The sequence below is a fragment of the Podarcis vaucheri genome (genome assembly GCF_965113315.1).
Source record: "Podarcis vaucheri genome assembly, chromosome: 9".
Taxonomy (NCBI): domain Eukaryota; kingdom Metazoa; phylum Chordata; class Lepidosauria; order Squamata; family Lacertidae; genus Podarcis; species Podarcis vaucheri.
The window spans coordinates 78,218,945-78,237,983 of NC_138767.1; the positions used below are offsets into that span (position 1 = coordinate 78,218,945).

Genomic DNA, 19,039 nt, shown 5'->3' on the forward strand with positions numbered 1-19,039 from the left:
GGGGGCAACCCCCAGCTTCTCATGGCCTTTGGCTTTCCTGGAGTGCCTCCTTCTGGGCCCTGCAGGCCACATGTTGGGGCCACATGGACCTGCTCCCTCCCTTCTAGCTGACCTGTCTGCTTCCATGCCTGAGAAAACCCCATCCATATGTGCTCGCATCAGCTTTGTTGCAACTTGAAGAGGTTCAAATGTTTCTGTGCATTTTCTCACTTGGCCAGAGAGGTGTGTGCGCAAGTTTGCATTGCATTTCTTTATTATATGGTTTTATTTTCAGGAAGCTGGCTTGTATGTCATCCAGATGTCCTTTCTCAAGCTTCTTTCATCAGGGGATTTGCATTTCCTGAGCATTCAAAACAGCAATGTTTAGTGAGAGGGAAATCCCCCTCCATATACACCCCCCCCATATTTGCATCTTAATTGCTTCCCTCAGGACGCATGATGACACGGTCAGGAGTGAACACAAATACACCTTGTCCTATCCAGAACACAAATAGTTAAATGATACTGAGCTGAAATCATGGTCTGGCCTGGCTCCTTCCTGTATCTATCTGGGATCCTTATTCCCAGTATTTGCTTCCCTGTCCTTGTTTGATGTGCTCTGACACAAACTGTCGGGCGGCTGGTGGGTCTCAAAAACTACCAGAAGCACTTTCCTCAGTAGTTCCATCTGAATTAAATAACAAGAGGAGACAATGGCATCAAAATTAAAGCTTCAGAAAACCGAGGATGGAGAAACCATTCATAAGCACTCTTTGGGCTCGGTCAGTCAACCAGCTACAAACTCACCTAACAGTTGCCTCGTCCATCCCACATTTTACCAGCTTCTTCAAAAGAATATCACTGGGGACTTCTCTGAAATCAAGATACGCTACATCCACAGCATTCCTCTGATCCACCAAGCTTCTAACTCTATCAAAAAAAGAAAGGAGATTCATCTAGCATGACTTGTTTTTGAGAAACGCATGCTGAATCTTCGTTTCAGCAAGAGCATGATGTCCTTTTCAGTCTGAAAGAATCCGGCTACCCCATTTAAGTCATTGCCGGCTTAAATGAGGATCTCTTCTTTCATACTTTTCAAAAGCCTACATGGAAACCAATGTAGACGTTAAGTGATATTTTTTAAGAAACCATTTCAGATGGGGAAATTAATGTACCAAGTTAAGTAGAAGTAATGTGTATAGAAGAAAAGGCTTTTCCAATTTTTCCTAAAGGGTGTTTTCACTTGCAGTAATGAATGTGTTAAGACATGTATGAAAATGCATTAAAGGATCAGAAAGATTTCTCTTCAGGTACTTTAGGGTCCTAATAAATAATAAATCTGATGATTAACAACAATGGCACAAGGGAAGCAAAGTACTGGGGAATATTAACCGCTACATCCAGCTTTAAGAGCATACTAATTTTAATATTTTCTTTGTATTTTGAAGTAAAGAAAATGCAGGGAGGGGGAAAGCAAGGCAATGTTATATTCACAATGGAATCGGATTCAAATACTTCTGTTATCATCAAAAGTAGAGCTGGAAATGCAATTTACTGCTAGTGTGCTCAGATGAAGAGTGCGACATGGAACAGTTTAGTGATGTTTAAGCAGCCACAAAGGTTTGTGTTGATCAAGAGAGCTGAAGTAAGACCACCACCAGGGTTTTTCTCTCGGCTGGACAGACTGCCCTCCATCATCTCTTGGTTCCGGTTGGGCATGTTGAGCATGAGGGTCAAAGTGTTCCAGTGGGTCATAACGCTCATATGCTGTGCCCATGGCCCCATGGCCAATTCGAGGGGGCTTACTAAGGAGGGGTCGCAAGACAAAGTCCACCCGTCCAGCCTTGGTCATCTTGGCAGGCAAAGTCACTTTCTTCAGGACTTTACTGTAGCCGCGAGCTTGAGCACTGACAACGTATGTACCAGGAGGCAGCAGTCTCCAGTAGTCTCCGCCGGCAGCTAAAGGAAACAAATGTCTTGTTTTAAATTTTCAAACATTATAGAATGATACTTCCACATATGCATATTCATTGGTCCATTTCAGTAGTATAGGATTTATTGAAAGTGAGATGCTCTGGAGATGGTATAATGTAGTCGTAGACTAGGACGGAGGGGACCCAGCTTTAAGCCCCCACTCTGGTTCTTCCTGCCTAAGTGCAGAATCTTATATTTGTCCCTGTTGAAATTCATATCTCAGTTCTAGTTTGAAACCATGCTCGTTTAACTTTCCTGTCACTATTAAACCTTTATAGCAGTTTGAGACCAAGACTGGAGAACCACAGACAGGGATGCTTCTTTCCATGTTATTCTCACACAGGCCTGGGGAACATGTGGCCCCCAAAATGTTGTTGCCCTACAATCAGGGGCAGCCCATCCTACTTTGCCACCCCAAAGTTTCACCTACTGGTGTCAAGACTTCCACAAGAGTTCTGTGAGTTCTGCTGTGGTGGCAGGGGCAGATGGAGCCCCCCCCCCACAGATTCCACTGCCTGAAGCGACCACAATTTCCATCGGCCCTAGTCAGCATGGCCGATGGTCAGAGCTGATGGGAACTGCAATCCAACATCTGGAGAGCATCACATTGGCTTTTCCCTTGTTTTGATCTTTCCTTTGATACAGTGGTACCTCGGTTTAAGAACAGCCCTGTTTATGAACTATTTGGTTTATGAACTCCACAAAACCAGAAGTAGTGTCCCGGTTTGCGAACTTTACCTTGGTCTAAGAATGGAAGCTGAACGGTGGAAGGGCACCGGTGGTGGGAGGCCCCATTAGGGAAAGCATGCCTCAGTTTAAGAACAGTTTCGGTTTAAGAACGGATTTCCAGAATGGATTAAGTTCATAAACCGAGGAAGTACTGTATTTTGATAGTTTAATTTATTAGTTACAATTAATGTCCGAGTCATTTTATTGCTTTTGGATTTTGTAAATTGACTTGAAGGTAAAGAAGTTGTTGCATAAGTGAATCAATTAATAAAATATTACTGTATTTGAAATGAAAAAATTATATTGTGATATTCAGATGAATCCCACCTCCCAGTTTCAGGCTTTAATTTGTTTCTCCATCGAACTCTATTACCTGCAAGTGTATCATGACGGATGCCTTTGACTGAAATTCGGGCATTCTTTATCGGGTTTCCAAATTTGTCAGATACAATTCCTTTTATTCCACGATGAGCCTACAAAGAAAGAGACAGCAATTTTAACAGGTGGTAATAGAGTAACTTATTGTATCTATTCCTCACTAGCCCCATTAAAATCTGAATGTGTAGTGAGAGTTTAATGGCATTTTACCTCTGTGGTTGTTTGCGGTTTTTATTTTATGATTTTAATTGTATGGTGTGAAACAGGGTTGTGTTCTCATCCCAGCTCTCTTTAACATATTCTTCTCCCTGCTGCTCTCTTTTGCCTTCAGCTCAACTGAAGACAGTGTGGACTTTCATTTGAGGAGTGACGGGGGTCTGTTCAAACAGTCATGACCCACACCAAGACAAAAGTCCTTATCCAAGAGGTCTTGTTTGCAAATGACACAGCCTTGACAGCGCTCTCTGAGGAAGCTCTACAGAGACTCATCAACCATTTCCCCAAGTCTTTGGGGAGTTCAGCCTTACCACCAGCCTGGCAAAGACCAACATCCTGGGTCAGGACATCGCCAGGACCCCACACATCAGCACTGTTGACCGCACACGGTAGACAATTTTGTCTACATAGGCTCCATCATAACCAACTGCTGGACAAGCATATTGGCAAGGCAGCTATGGTAATGGCTCACCTCTCCAAAAGGGTATGGCAGAATGTGATGCCTATATCCAATAACAAGATGAAGGTCAACCAGGCTTGTGTGTTGAACATGCTGCTATATGTAGGCAACTTACAACTGCTAGGAGTGACATCTCATGCACTGCGTCTAGAAGATTTTGGGCATTACATGGCAGGACAGAGCCTTAAAGATGTGCTCTCTTGAGGCCACATTCCCCGTATGTTCACCCTTCTGTCTCGGCGACGTCTACACTGGCTTGGTCATATCCACAGAATGGAAGATGATAGGATGTGATCTGCAGGGAGCTGGCTTCAGACACCAGGCCCATTGGCAGACCAACTCTGTGTTACTCCTGCCCAGAAGCCTATGTCCCCACTTGCGGAAGGATGTGTGGATCCAGAATTGGCCTCCACAGTCACTTACGGACTCATTGTTAAAACCGTGTTTATGGAAGACAATCTTACTCGGCTACGGGGGATTGCCAAAGAAGAAGGCAGAGATGTCTGCAAACGTGACATGAAGGTTGGCAACATCACCCCCACCATGTGGGAATGCCTTGCAGACGACCACAGTGCCTAGAGACTGACACTCATGTTGTGCAGTGACCAGAGGAGGAATGACCTCTGGGAGGCGTGAAGAAATGCCATCATGCACCTGTAGCAACACTTCTGGATGTTTCATCTGCTCCAGCTGCAACAAAACATGTCTCTCCCAGAGGACTGGAAAAAGTTCAAAGACTATTTACAAAAACATTATAAGCTGTATGAATGCTAAGAAAATGCACGAAAGGAAGTAACATGGCATCAGCAATTTAGTTGAAAGATATATGAGAATAAGTGGAATTTAATGATAAAGATGAAACTTGAAGTAATGTTATGTTTAAACCAAGCAGTTAAGTATTTGATAAAAACGCTTAAAGTTTGAGACATAATATATGAGAATTACAAAATAAGAACTGAAATAAGGTAATAAATTGCTGTTTATAACTTTATTATGGAGAACACAGGAAAGGGAGATGTGAGGAAGTCCAAATAGTCATGAAAAAATGATGTATGAACGACTGTGATCTTTTTTATTCTATGTTTATGTCTTTGTTTACTTATGTTTCTTTTGTCTGTTATTCTTTGGTGAAGGTATTGTATATGTTTGGTGATTTTCTTTTGTTTAAAATCTGCAATTAAATATTATATAAAAAAAACAAAAACATGTCTCTCCCACACTGGTGTCTGCAGCCACAGCAGGCACTCTAGAGTGACTTTGTCAGGCCTGCAGAGGAATGTATATTCAACCCAGGACTGAGTAAAACCAACTGATCAGCCCCATCAACCTTGTTTGAAACTACAAATAAAGTTGCTGCTTGGGCCTGGGCTGTTGTCTGCAAGAGAGAGCGTATTCCAATCATGTCCATGTTTCTCCATCTTCTTGACATGAAGTAGATGTGAAGACGGAAAGGTGCGGGACAGAATTAACTGACTTTTCATCAGGTTTTGATGATGGGTGCAACTTCTTCAATGTTACAAATTCATTAGTTAATCATCCTCCCCCAATCTTCCATGGTTTTATTAAAAATTGTGTACTTAAAAAAATAGTAACTGTGTTTGGTTGTTGGCTTCAAAATATTTCGAGTATGAAACATTTTTGTAAATAGCTCATGTTTCTAATTTTTACTTCGCTATGAAGTTAATTGCTGCTTATTGAACGAAGAAGAGATGTTGGTGAGTAAGGCTTTCCCCTGAGGGGTTGCCACAGAGCAGAGAGTGGATTTCCATCTATTGCTGCGAGATCCATCAATCTACATTTCTGTTTCAGGTGAAACTTTATGATATGGCACAATACCATCCACTGAACTTGAAAAAGGTGGTTGAGCCCAGGAATTTTTAGGATTGATTATCATGTGAAGATTTATCTATCATGCACAGAGTGGCCCTTTTTGCGATGACTGGGGAGCGGGGGCAGAATGAGGCAAAAGTTTTGACTGAGAGGACCCTTGGTTGTTCAGGAAATTTCCTTGGTTTATTGCTTCCCTAAGTGCTATATTCAGGGCTCCTCCCAGCAGTGGCGAAGCTGCATGCTCTGCTACTAGGGGTGGAGAGCAGGCGGGGACATTAGCTAGCGCCCCAGGGGCATGATGCGCATCCCGGGGGCATAGCACGCCATCCGCAGAGGTGTGACACGCCACCCGTGAGGGTGTGGTGCGTGTTCTGGGGGCATGGCTCCTGGGGCGTGGGGGGCTGCGTGGCACGTGTCCAGGGGGCCCGCTGTGACAGCACCCTACCGGAATAGTGGCACCGGGGGTGGGTCGCTCCCTCCGCACTCCTGTTCTTCCTCCAGTGCTTCCCAGACTTTACTGGGTGAGGTCAGTGTTTTGTTACAATGGCCTATGGCTAAACACAAAGTGACTTGACTCAGTCATCTCTATTAGGGGCTCATTTATTCGTAGGCCCTTTTGTCTCGAGTGAGTCCCATTTGGATTCTCTAAAGCAGATCAGCTGTAAAATAAAAATAAATTTATGGGTCTGGACTGGACTTTGTATTGAAAGATGATACTGCAAATAAAACAGGGATGCTTAATGAGGAGGAACTTAATGCCCGTGAAGGGAAACGGGCATATTCCTAACTACTTTAAATCCCTATTATGACCAGGCTCCTCAGAACAATACACAACAGATACCTGCTAATGACCTGGTAAGGGATGTCTTGTTGCTCCTAATTTTGCAGCCACTTATTGTTCTGGTAGACTTGCCAGGCCACTGATCTAAGATAGCATTTGCTTCAAAAACATAAGCTGCAGCCTCCCCAATAAGGGTTTCAAGAAGGTCTGTTCTGAAGTGCCCTGTACAAGAATGACTGTAAAAATGATCTCCCAGGACATTTTCCCAGGACATTCTATACAATATCTCAAAGTAGCTGTTTTACTACAAAGGAATTTCAGAAATAGACTGGAAAGAGAAGCTGCTGAATTGCAACTCATTACCAAACTTAAAACCATGGAGAGACCTGGTCTGAACAAAGACATTGGATTCTTATCTCATTATACATGACTAAGCCATTTTTCGCCTTCTCACCCCTTGCCTTTTCCTGTAAGACCTATTGCAGTCGTTAAGAGTCGTCAACAGGCTTATCTCAGCTATCTGCCAATCTCCCATTCCCACCACCCTTCTGAGTAATACCCCTCCCCACCTTCTCACTATATAGAAGGATCTGGCAACTTCTGTTTCAGTGTATCTGAAGAAGTGTGCATGCACACGAAAGCTCATACCAAGAACTAACTTAGTTGGTCTCTAAGGTGCTACTATGGGCCACGGGTGGCGCTGTGGGTAAAACCACAGGGCCTAGGACTTGCCGATCGTATGGTCGGCGGTTTGAATCCCAGCAGCGGGGTGAGCTCCCGTCTTTCGGTCCCAGCTCCTGCCCACCTAGCAGTTCGAAAGCACTCTTAAGTGCAAGTAGATACCGTATTTTTCGCTCTATAACACGCACCTGACCATAACACGCACATCGTTTTTAGAGGAGGAAAACAAGGGAAAAAATATTCTGAATGAAACAGTGGACGTATCATTTTTGTGCTTCATGCTGTGGCCACAGACATGTGATCTGATGGTGAATTTGGGGTGACCCAATGCAAAAATCCTGAGAATCCCTGTGGATCCATGCTTTGTAACCACGTTTTTGCACCATTGCAGCCCCAGGCAACAGTGGGTGCGTGATTTTTTTTGGGGGGGGGCAGGCTGTAGCCATGGACATGCTATGTGCTCTGATGGTGAATTTTGGCTGACCCAATGCAAAGATCCTGAGGATCCATGTGGACCCATACTTTTTAACCACGTTTTTGCACCATTGCAGCCCCAGGCAACAGTGGGTGCGTGATTTTTTTTGGGGGGGACAGGCTGTAGTCATGGACATGCTATGTGCTCTGATGGGGAATTTTGGCTGACCCAATGCAAAGATCCTGAGGATCCATGTGGATCCATGCTTTGTAACCACATTTTAAGTGGGGAGGGAAGGAAAAACACAGAAGGCTAAGAATGCAGGAGAGGGCTATAACGTGAGGAAAGGAAGGCAAAAGTTTCCCCCCACCCACCCACACAAGCCAGCCAGCGTGTGCTCTCTCTCTCCCTCTTTAAATGGAAGAAAGCATATTTGAATGCTGTGTGTCTCCAAAAACAAAAAGCAGGAAGTCAAATCAGAATTTTAAGCCGAACCTGTAATCTCTCTTCCCTTCACAAACATTGTTCCTCCGGAGCAGGGAGAGGATAGAAGGACGGACGCTCTGCTTTCCCCTCTTCTTGCCTGGAGGGGAGGGGCTTTCCCTGCTCTTTGTTCCGTTTGAGCAAACACAGTAACGAAACAGAGAGGGCGGGCAGTAAGACCCTGAGGCAGAATGCAGGAAAGCAACAGCTTCCTCTCTCACGGAGCTCCCTTCTCCCTGAAGCGCGGTTTGATTTTTGCCTTATTTTTCGGCTCCAGGGACCACACATTCGCTCCATAACACGCACAGACATTTCCCCTTCCTTTTTAGGAGAAAAAATCTGCGTGTTATAGAGCGAAAAATACGGTAAATAGGTACCGCTTTATAGCGGGAAGGTAAACGGCGTTTCCATGTGCGGCACTGGTGCTGGCTCGCCAGAGCAGCAATGTCACACTGGCCACGTGACCCGGAAGTGTCTGCGGACAGCGCTGGCTCCCGGCCTATAGAGTGAGATGAGCGCACAACCCTAGAGTCTGTCAAGACTGGCCCGTACGGGCAGGGGTACCTAAGGTGCTACTGGAAGGAATTTTTTATTTTGTAAAAATGATATTTGAATTCAGTGCTTTTCTTCTAGAAAAAGGTACCTGCACTGCATACCCTTTTAGCACACCCAGAAAAAAACACTGTCTGCACTACACATTAGAATCAAAGAACTGTAGAGCGCAACTGCTTCTCCTCACTTCTCTGGCAGCGGCGGCGATGGGGGCTCATGGCGGTGCCCCTTGGATTCCGCTACCTGAGGCAGCTGCCTCAGTCTGCTTCATGGACAGGCCGGCCCTGCCCAGGATGAACAGAATGAAAAATGAGCACACGTAACTGGCTTGACAGCAGGAATTTGGACACTGCTTGCCCTCGGTCTTCAGCTATAATCTCAAATAAGGGAGGAAGTTACATCAGAGTTATCTGTGGACTGCTACTTGCAGCCCATTTGTGGAAAAGGCAGCTGGGTCCCTTGAGTCAAATCGTGTCACAAACCATCCTTGGTGAGCAGCTCAGTAAAAGGAAGGAGAAAGAAAGAAGTCAGAAGAAACTCTACCATTTCTATGAACTTCAGAAGAGCTTCTTTGTTTTGCTGCCAGAGTGAATACAGTTCTTCTTCCAGGGGAAACTTCTCGCAACCAAGCTCCACCGTAACTTCGAAACAGTTTGTGTGAAGGTAGTTAAAATCTGCCATTCCTTGAAAAGAGGAAGATTGGAAGGTTCATCAGTGATGGTATTTGATGGGGGCATTTTGATACGACACTAAAGCAACTTGGAGCCTCCCAGGGTTTAGTTCTATAATAACAATAACAAACAACAACAACAACAACAACAACAATTTATTATTTATAGCCCGCCCATCTGGCTGGGTTTCCCCAGCCACTCTGGGCGGCTTCCAACTGAATATTAAATACAATACAGCATCAGACATTAAAAACTTCCCTAAACAGGGCCGCCTCTTTTAAAAGTAAAATAGTTGTTTATTGCCTTGACATCTGCTGGGGGGGGGGCATTCCACAGGGCAGGCGCCACCACCGAGAAGGCCCTCTGCCTGGTTCCCTGCTGGATCTCAGTGTCTGGGCAGAACGATGGGGGTGGAGGCACTCCTTCAGGTATACTGGACCGAGGCCGTTTAGGGCTTTCAAGGTCAGCACCAACACTTTGAATTGTGCTCGGAAACATACTGGGAGCCAATGAAGATCTTTCAGGACCAGTGTTATATGGTCATGGTGGCCACTCCCAGTCACCAGTCTAGCTGCCGCATTGTGTGAATGTGGAACAGAAAATGGGAGATTATTTTTGGAACAGAATCACATTCTAATCAATGTAGATTCATATAGTCATGTGAAATGTGAATATGACTTAAGTAGGGATTTGGAGTTCAACTCTGAAAAATTTGGGAGGAATTATGGCCATCTGCCATGGACACTTTAGTTGAGATTCCTCCATTGCAGGGGGTTGGACTAGATGACCCTTGGGGTCCCTTCCAACTCTATCATTCTATACCTCTGTGAGTTCATTCTCTTCTGCCAAAACTCTGGAATGGATTTGTATCATCTGGAATAGATCCCACAACCCACTGTGGTTATCTCTGTGCCAGGTGGGTAGCAGTCTCACCGCTTCCTGGTACACAGGAGGTCTCACTGAGGGTGGGGGAGAGACCACTTCCGGGCTCCACTAGGACTTCTTCAGTCCATTCCAAATGCCCAGTTCCCTATTCAGATAGTCATGTCTCCACATGGGAGGTGGATCCAGTGTAGCTTGAAATCGCCTGGTTCACTCGCACTTTTCGCTTGTCTCATTAGCCGTTCTGGAAACAGATGCCTGAAGAACAACGATTCCTCAGAAACCTTCCCATTCACGCACAGTATCAGCCAGAGAAAGAGCCTATTGTCTGGCTCCTGTCCCTGGCAAAGCATTCTCCCCTTAGGGATGCCATGCTACGTTTTTGTTAGGGTGAATGGCTGGAGTAGTCAGTCTTCAGTGCTTGGCTCCCTCGTCAAGATTAGAGCTCTTAGGAGGGTGCACGGATGCACTTTGTCTCTAGTGCACATGCAGATAAATATCTGTGCGTGAAAAATACAGCACAGCCTGCCATTTCTGCCTGACTGTTTTTAAGGAAAGGGCTGGTGTTGTGATGTTCTTGTTGTTATTATCTGTATGTTTTAATATATCTTTTATATGTGTGTGTTTATATGTCTGTGTGTTTAATCAGTGCTTTGTTTTCTAGAGAAATAGGTGCCAGTACTCACTATGAAGCTGTTACAGTAAGCGTCACACTTTTTAACAACAACAACAACAAGGTGCCAGTACTGTGTACCCTCAAGTACCCCCTGAAAAAATCACTGTTTTAAATAATAATCAGTGTTTCATTGCTTTTAATTTTAATTTTTTCTATGCTTTCAGCTGTTTCTGTTTTATCCATAAGCCACCTTGGATCTCTTTATAGAAAAGAGGCAGGATATAAACATTGTTATTGTTGTTATTGTTGTTTCACACTGTACAGTTGCTAAGATATTTTGAACTATCCATAACAGATTGTGGGGCAATTATGTGCCCACAGCATTTCCCTGCTTCCAGTGAATCACACTTTTGGCTCTAAATTCAGCAGAGGACAGATTACTGCAAAACAAGCGAATAAAGCAGGTAGTGTTGTGTCTTGTCAACAGTGTGAAGTACGTAATTCTTGGTAAGATAAAAACACATCACCGTTTCCATCTGTGAAATGCTGGCAGATATATCATTCTCTCCCTTTTAATACATTTGGTTTGATGGATCACAAATTAGTCAAGCCTACATTAGAGCCAGTGTGGTGTAGCAGTTAGAGTATTAGACTAGGACTTGGGAAGCTAAGTCCTTAGGACTAATCTATACTGGTGAGCTATAACATTATAAATGCAGTATAAAAATGTGACACCAGCAGCCAATGGGAAATTGCATTGACAGATATAACTTTTTTTCTTAGCGTTTTTTTTATCAGTGTTGATCCAGCCTTAGATTCAAATCTCCACGTGAGGCTCACTGGGTAACCTGGGCCAGTCACTTCCTCTCAGCCTAACATACCTCACAGGTACAGATAGGTAGCCGTGTTGGTCTGCCATAGTCAAAATAAAAAAATTCCTTCCAGTAGCACCTTAAAGACCAACTAAGTTAGTTCTTGGTATGAGCTTTCGTGTGCATGCACACTTCTTCAGATACTGGTATGCAAACGAAAGCTCATACCAACAACTAACTTAGTTGGTCTTTAAGGTGCTACTGGAAGGAATTTTTTTATTATACCTCACAGGGTTCTTGTTGTGGGGATTAAATGAGGAGCAGGAGCTCCTTGGAGGGGAAAGTGGGAGAGAAATGAAATCAGTAACAAATAAGCACACTTAGCCAAAGTTTCTCTTTCTCAACTCGCAATAGCTTCATTGACACACTACGATGACACTGACCCATGGAATTCTAGGAATTGCTATAATATGTGAAAATATTGTGTGGTTTGTCCATCTTAAGAGTCTATTTTATAGAATCTTAGAATTGGAAGGGATCCAAGGGTGATCTAGTCCAACCCCTTGCAATGCAAGAATATCAGCTAAAGCCATCCAACCTATAAAAACCTTCCAGGATGGAGAGTCCAGCACCTCTTGTGGGAGTCTGTTTCACTGCTGAACAGTTCTTACTGTCAGAAAGTTCTTCCTGATGTTTAGACAGAATCTCCTTTCTTGTAACCATTGATTCAGATCCTACCCTCTGGAGCAGGAGAAAGCAAGCATGCTCCCTTTTCCATGTGACAGCCCTTTAGATATCTGAAGATGGCTATCGTATCTCCTCTCAGCTTCCCTTTCTCCAGGCTAAACATACCCAGCTCCTTCAAGCGTTCCCCGTAAGGCTTAGTTGCCAGAGCCTTGATCATCTTGGTTGCCCTCCTCTGCATACATTCCAACTTGTCAACATCCTTCTTAAATTGTGATGCCCAGAATTGAACACAGGATTCCCAGGTGTGGTCTGACCAAAGCAGAATAGAGTGGGACCATGACTTCCCTTGATCTGGACACTATGCTTCTGTTGATGCAGCCTAGAATAGCATGAGCTTTTCTTGCTGCTGCATCACACTGTTAAGCTTGTGGTCCACTAAGACCCCCTAGGTCCTTTTCACGTGTACAACTAGTAAGCCAGGTGTTCCCCATCTTAGATTTGTGCACCTGGTTCTTCCTGCCTAAGCGCAGAACCTTATAGTTGTTCATATTGAAATTCATTTTGTTAGCTTGTACCCAATTCTCCAATTTATCAAAGTCATTTATCAATTATGATTCTGTCTTCTGTGGCATTAGCTACCCCTCCCAGTTTGGTGTCATCTACAAATTTGATAAGCATCCCCTCAATTCCTTCTTCCAGGTCATTTATAAAGAGTTGAACAACAACAGGCCCAGCACAGAACCCTGTGGCACCCCACTTGTCACTTTCTTCCAGGATTACGAGGAACCATTAATGAACACTCTTTGGGTTCAGTCAGTCAACCAGCTACAAATCCACCTAACAGCTTCCTCATTCAACCCACATTTTACCAGCTTCCTCCTGAGACTATTATGGAGGACTTTGTCAAAAGCCTTACTGAAATTTCCTTTGAGAATTTAAGATTAGAAACTTCAGACTTCTTGCAGAGTTATCAGATTGCTAAAGAGACGTACCTCCTGCAAAGCTGTACCACTCAGCACCATTTATGATGCCTCCTCGCTTCACAAAATTTCCACCACAACGCATTTCTGACTTGTCCGAGATGCCGGGGTGTGCATCTGCGTAGGCTTTAGACAGCAATTTGAACATCTAAAAAAACAAGAGAGAGTTAAATTATTTTTATTTACTCCAAATGCTGTTTGCCTTCCAGTTGTTGAAACACACATGTTGCAAGCACATGTCCATTAAATTCCTGATGTTACCACTTGCATTTGGACATTTCAAACAGGTTGTGACCTGCACAGCAGCCCACCAGTACTGGGATATTATGGGAAACACCCCCAGACTATTCTAGTTAAATGGGCTGAAAATGTTTGGCATAACGTTTTGGCTGGCTTGCTGGCTTGCTTGTTTCTTTCTTTAAATTTAGACGGAGTTTGATTGTTGGTGGGGGAACCCTCAAAGCCATTTACAAAGAGAAAAAGAGAGAGAAAAAGGAAAATTTTACAGTTTCTGATCCTGTATAATTTCCTATCATGTTACTTTCTGTTGCTCACTTCATTTCTTCTTCTTTTAATGAATAAAAAAGAGAGAGGAAGCAGTCTAGTTTTGAACCCGATGAGATTCGTTTGTAGGTGCAACAAAGGAACCTTGATTGTCAGTCTCCCTCCTGGATCCTTGTCTGTTCTGTGTGAAGTTTTTGTTGCTATTTTAATTTTACATCAGCAGAGTGAGGATTCTTGGTCATTAATTTTTTTCATTACCATATTGTCATTAATAATGATTCCACATCTGTGTCCAACCACCACTTAGAATTTGTGTGTTTTAAACTGCAGCACAATTTCTAACTGCAAATGCTTCGGGTTGTTACGCTTATTTTCATTAGATGCCTAATAAAAATAGATTCTCTAGGCAACGAGCAGTGATGGTATAAAACAAAGTTTAAAAACCTCTCTTATAGGTTTCCAAAGGTGTTAAATGCTCAGCATTTCTTTGACTAGATCTGGCAAGCGAAGTCACAAATGCCCATTCTAGGGCACCTCTGTTCTGTTGGCATAAATTAAAAAGGCTTATTTCAGCCCTGGTTTGATGTCAGTTGCACTAGACTGCAGATATTCTGCTAACAGCCTTTGAAAAACCTCAAGAGAAAGGCACTCAGCTGTGCATTTGCCTAGCTAAAATATTCTGGTGGTGAAGTGTCTGGAGGAGAGAAACCAGCAAATGCTATGGAGGCACAAAGAAGCACATGTGCTGTGGAGATTAAGAGGGGGAGACAGCAAGGCCCAAGGACTTGTGACCGGGCAGCCGGCAGAGGGGCTGCAGCTGAGGAGCAGCTTCTGGATGAAGGGCAGACAGGCTGCAGCAGCAAGAAGAGGCAAGCCTCCCTTGGTGAAGCACATTTCACTCCGAGTTCTAGGTTAACTAATAGCAGGAACCACAGACAAAGCAGGCTGCAGGCCGTTGACTAAAACGCATTAAGCTTCCCCTTGTTTATATTTTGAGGTCCACGTCACATAGAACCCAGAAGTGGCAGCAGTTCTTCTGTAAAGATGGTGTCGGGTGTTTAGCCAAACTAAAACCTTGTCAACTGTTTTTGCCTTTGCACAACAACCTGAAGCAGGTGGCTCACACTCTCTTTGTTTTTGCTTCTGGGCAGTATGTGAAGCAGCTGTGGATAAGGAACAAGGCTAGATTTTTCTGGGCTCCAAAAGCCAAGGCTGACAATGGGCAAACAGATCCTGAGGGTTCACATCTTACTTCTTTGTGGGTCGCAAATGCCTTCAGAGCTCCAGTACGTCTCTAACGTTCAGCGCTATCTGGTGAGACTCTCACCCTTTTTGGGTTGGGGGTTTTGCTTTCTTAGTGACTGGGGCCCCCACCCAATGTATCTCCCACCCCACCTTTATCCCCTGTTGGGCTGAGGGACACTGTGTCCTTAGCTCTCCCCTCAATACCTCTTCTTGCCTGACTAGCTCCCCTTTCAGCTGGATACCCAACACTGCAGGGTGTCAGAGAATGCCTCCCAGTCTGCTCCATGCACTGAAACGAGGCTATCAGGTCTTCATCTATGCCAGGACTCGCTAGAACTGGAAAAGTTGCCTCTGAGAAAGACAGCGTGCATTTTCCTCCTGACTGAATGACTACAGCACAATCCAACACATCTGGGATTAGGCAGCAGGACATTCAGGTTAGGTGAATCCAGTCTTGCATTGGCTCCAGCACTTGATCAAACTGTGGGAGCCCTTGACTCTCCCATCAGGCAAACCAGCACAGCCTGGTCCAAGCTGACTAAATTGCAGATCATGCTTCAGAATATTTCTGGGAAATTATTTTTCCTGTATCTATTGAAATTGAAATATTGAAATACTTTATTGTCACTTGTACAACTTGTATACAGTGAGATTACACAAGCACCCCCCACTCAGCTCTCTTAGTCTTAATTCCCCTCATTTACTGACGCACACCCACCAAACCCAAAAATCAGTTGCCCTGTTGTTATCTTTTCATTCAGTAGCCTAACAGCCCACAGATAGAAGCTGTTCTTTACCCTGTTGGTGTGACTAATCATGCTTCTTTATCTTCTGCCCGAGGGCAGGAGTTCAAGAAAGTGCCGGCCAGGGTGTGAATCGTCCCTGAGAATTTTCCTCACTCTCCTGAGGCAACGTTCTTCCGCTATTTAATCCAGCGGATTCACGGGACAGCCCATATTATCTTGTGCTGTATTCACCACCCTCTGTAGGCACTTCCTATCCGCTGATGCAGCAGCGTAGCATGGGTTGTCAGCACCCGGGGCAAGGCAAGTAATTTGCGCCCCCTAACCCCTAACCTGCCGCCACTGCCAGCTTCTTCTTGCTGCTGCCTGGTCTGGTCTGGTGTGGTTCTCTCCCGCGCTCAGCGCTGCGCTGGGCGGCCACTGCACTGTCCCTCCCCCAGATAGTCCCTCGCTCTCTCTCCGCACCGCACGCCTGGCACCCACCCCCTCCACAGTGGGCGGCGACCCAGCAGCTCGGATCGGATTCGCACAGCCAGCACTGCAGTGAGATAGAGTGAGTGAGCCAAGTAGGGGCAGAGAGCTGCGAGTGCGAGCGCGCCCCCCCAGATGTTGCACCCAGTGCGGCCGGCCCCCCCTGCACCCCCACGCTACGCCACTGCGCTGATGTCAAACCAGCGTACCACACCTACATCTACATACCTATTGTGAGATCTGCTGGAGTCAGTCAATCAGATTCTGTGTTAGGAAAGAAGAACTAACTTTCCAAACAATGAGTTGTGCATCTGGACCCTTGTCTAGGACAGGGAGAATGTGTTTCTGCAGAAAAGCTAGCATTTGTAGCTTTAGAGACAGAAATATTTGTGCTTGTGTTCTCAAGAACTGCAAGTCCCTGGGTTCCTTGTGCACAGCAGGAGAGGGATACAGCCACTGGAAGGGACAAAGCACCCATAATAACCAGGGAGAGTGATAGCCCGTGATGCTGGTAGGAATCACAGGCCCAAAATCTATGTGAGTAAATGTGTCGTTCACACGGCATATCACTGTTTCTGGGACTGGTTATACATATCAGTCAAGGAGTCAGAAATGCAAGGAAGTTAAATAAGGGGAGCTAAACGACACCAACAATCCTCTAGCCTTTTCCCAGAAAAACAACCCATTTTGCAGTCTGACTCGGGTAATACACTAACTAGGGAAGTTGATGAATAAGATGATTTCAGTGTCGAGACTGTCTTTGGCAAATGATGAAGCATCACGTGCCTCCAGTCTAATGCTTTCAAAAGACAGGTAATAGCACCATTAGCATCACCACGTTGAAAAGGCTCACAAGAAACAGGAGAGAATAGAGCTGTACTGTCTGATTCTTGTTTGTTTGTTTGTTTGTTTGTTTGTTTGTTTTGGCAAAGATCCAGCCTTGCGAATAGTGTAAAGGGCCACTCATTAAAAACTGCACGTGCTCGACCAGAACCCCAGAGTGGATAAGGCTGCAATGCCATGCTGACTTAGGGGGAAGTAAGCACCACTGAACAAAGTCAGCCTAATCTCTAATGCATAGGATTGCTCTGTGAGTCACTTAGCTATTTTGTCTATCAAGTATATATTTGCCAGAAGAAATTGACCTTTGGGAAATAATTCATGATTTTGCAATGAAAAAAGACCATAAAAATAAAACTTTGAAGGGAATGGCATGCTTTATAAAATGTTTGCAGCCTTGTGAATCCATTAAGGGGGGGTGGTATTCAAAACATTGGTGGTATAATTCCTTTACTGAGACAAACACAAAGTTACAAAAATAACCCAAAAAAGCAAAATAATAGCAAAGAAAAAATGTGTGTGTTTTGGGGATTAGTAGACAAACACTAGCATTGCCCATGGTGCAATTTCAAAAATGTTAGAAATGTCATTTCAGAATTTGGAGAAACACTTTTCTTCCATGACTCTTGAGACTGAATGTACAGGATAGGATTATGATATATGTGTGGGAAAGAGACCCATATTCCAAGTCTATACTGGCCTTCCCAAAATGATGCCTGGGCCCTGAGAATCCACACAAAATATATTGGGCTCCATCTTATAGACATCTTACCTGCCTGGTGTGATGAATCCAGATATATAATACTACATGTATGATTGCCTTAAAAGGGGTGGGGAGCATTTTATGAGATAAAAGTGAAATATTTCTCTTGTAATTCAGCGATTTAAGGCAATAAAATGCACAAGAGGAAAATGAGAAATGTGCATTTTAAAGTTCTTCAGAGGGTAATAGCTCACTCTAATCTTAGAGAAATTTACTTGGAAGGAGATCCCATAGGCTTCTAAATAAAGATGCTTTGCGAGTTGCAACCCCAAAGAAAGTGAGTAAAAGGGCTTCTTCTGACAGACTAAATAAAAATGACATTACTGCCCCCTTCTGTTGCCTTTTAATTTTACTCAGAGCCGCTCTTTCAATGTTTCCTGCTGATCCTGGGGACTAAGACTTGGCTTTCCTGGGACAATGGATTCAGACATTTTCTTCTTAAATACAATGACTCTTGTTCTAAACTGCAATGGATGTGCGTGGTGAGCCATTTAAATGCAAGCAATTGCTGTTTGTAGAACTATCACACTTTTCTTGTCAGGCAATTCTTAGCAAATTCTTTGGTCAGCCATTTTGCAAATTCACACAGGTTCGCATTACTCCGAATGGGTCTGTCATGCAATATTACCTTTTCATCGGGGGTGGGGGAAAACATTTTCTCTTCCAGGGGGTGTACAGAGTAATCGTAAGGGTAGGAAACAACCAGATCCCCCCCGTGGAGACTGGCAGACAGGACAAACGGGATAGATTTGATCCACTTCATCACAGCTTTCGTCTCAGGGGCAACCTGAAGAACATTTTAAAGTGACCACATTAAGATGCATTTAATATGGTCTCACTGAGATCTTATGAATGGAAAACACAGCCTGAAGATTACCGCTGTAACATTTCAATGAAAGTGCTCTGTGTAAAGAAGGATATCACCGTAGCTCATGAAATTAAGAACTGAGGTCATTTTGACAGGCATTACTGAAAGGCAGCCCTGTTCAGGGAAGTTTTTAATATGTAACGCTGTACTGTTTTTAACACTGATTGGGAGCCGCCCAGAGTGGCTGGGGAAACTCAGCCAGATGGGTGGGGTATAAATAATAAATTATTATTATTATTATGAAATAAGGCAGACTATGCACCAAAGGGTATTTTAGCCCCGATGATCTAAGGATTTTTTAAATGTGCAATTAGATACTATGTTAGGGGACACGGGTGGTGCTGTGGTCTAAACCACTGAGCCTAGGACTTGCCGATCAGAAGGTCGGGGGTTTGAATCCCTGCAATGGGGTGAGCTCCTGTTCCTCGGTCCCAGCTCCTGCCAACCTAGCAGTTTGAAAGCACGTCAAAGTGCAAGTA

At 44.3% G+C, this 19,039-nt stretch overlaps 1 protein-coding gene across 1 annotated transcript in view; it reads right to left on the minus strand.

Moving 5' to 3' along the window:
- Positions 1–1,384: 1,384 nt before the first annotated feature.
- Positions 1,385–19,039, minus strand: part of CPZ (carboxypeptidase Z) — a 33,002-nt gene continuing 15,347 nt past the window's right edge. Inside the window, exons 7-11 of the mRNA XM_082238552.1 lie at positions 18,321–18,479; positions 13,139–13,274; positions 9,022–9,161; positions 3,056–3,155; positions 1,385–1,938 (exon numbers count right to left, since the gene is read on the minus strand). Coding sequence (XP_082094678.1) covers positions 1,574–1,938; positions 3,056–3,155; positions 9,022–9,161; positions 13,139–13,274; positions 18,321–18,479 — 900 coding nt within the window. The 3' untranslated portion in view covers positions 1,385–1,573. The remainder of the gene's footprint in view (positions 1,939–3,055; positions 3,156–9,021; positions 9,162–13,138; positions 13,275–18,320; positions 18,480–19,039) is intronic.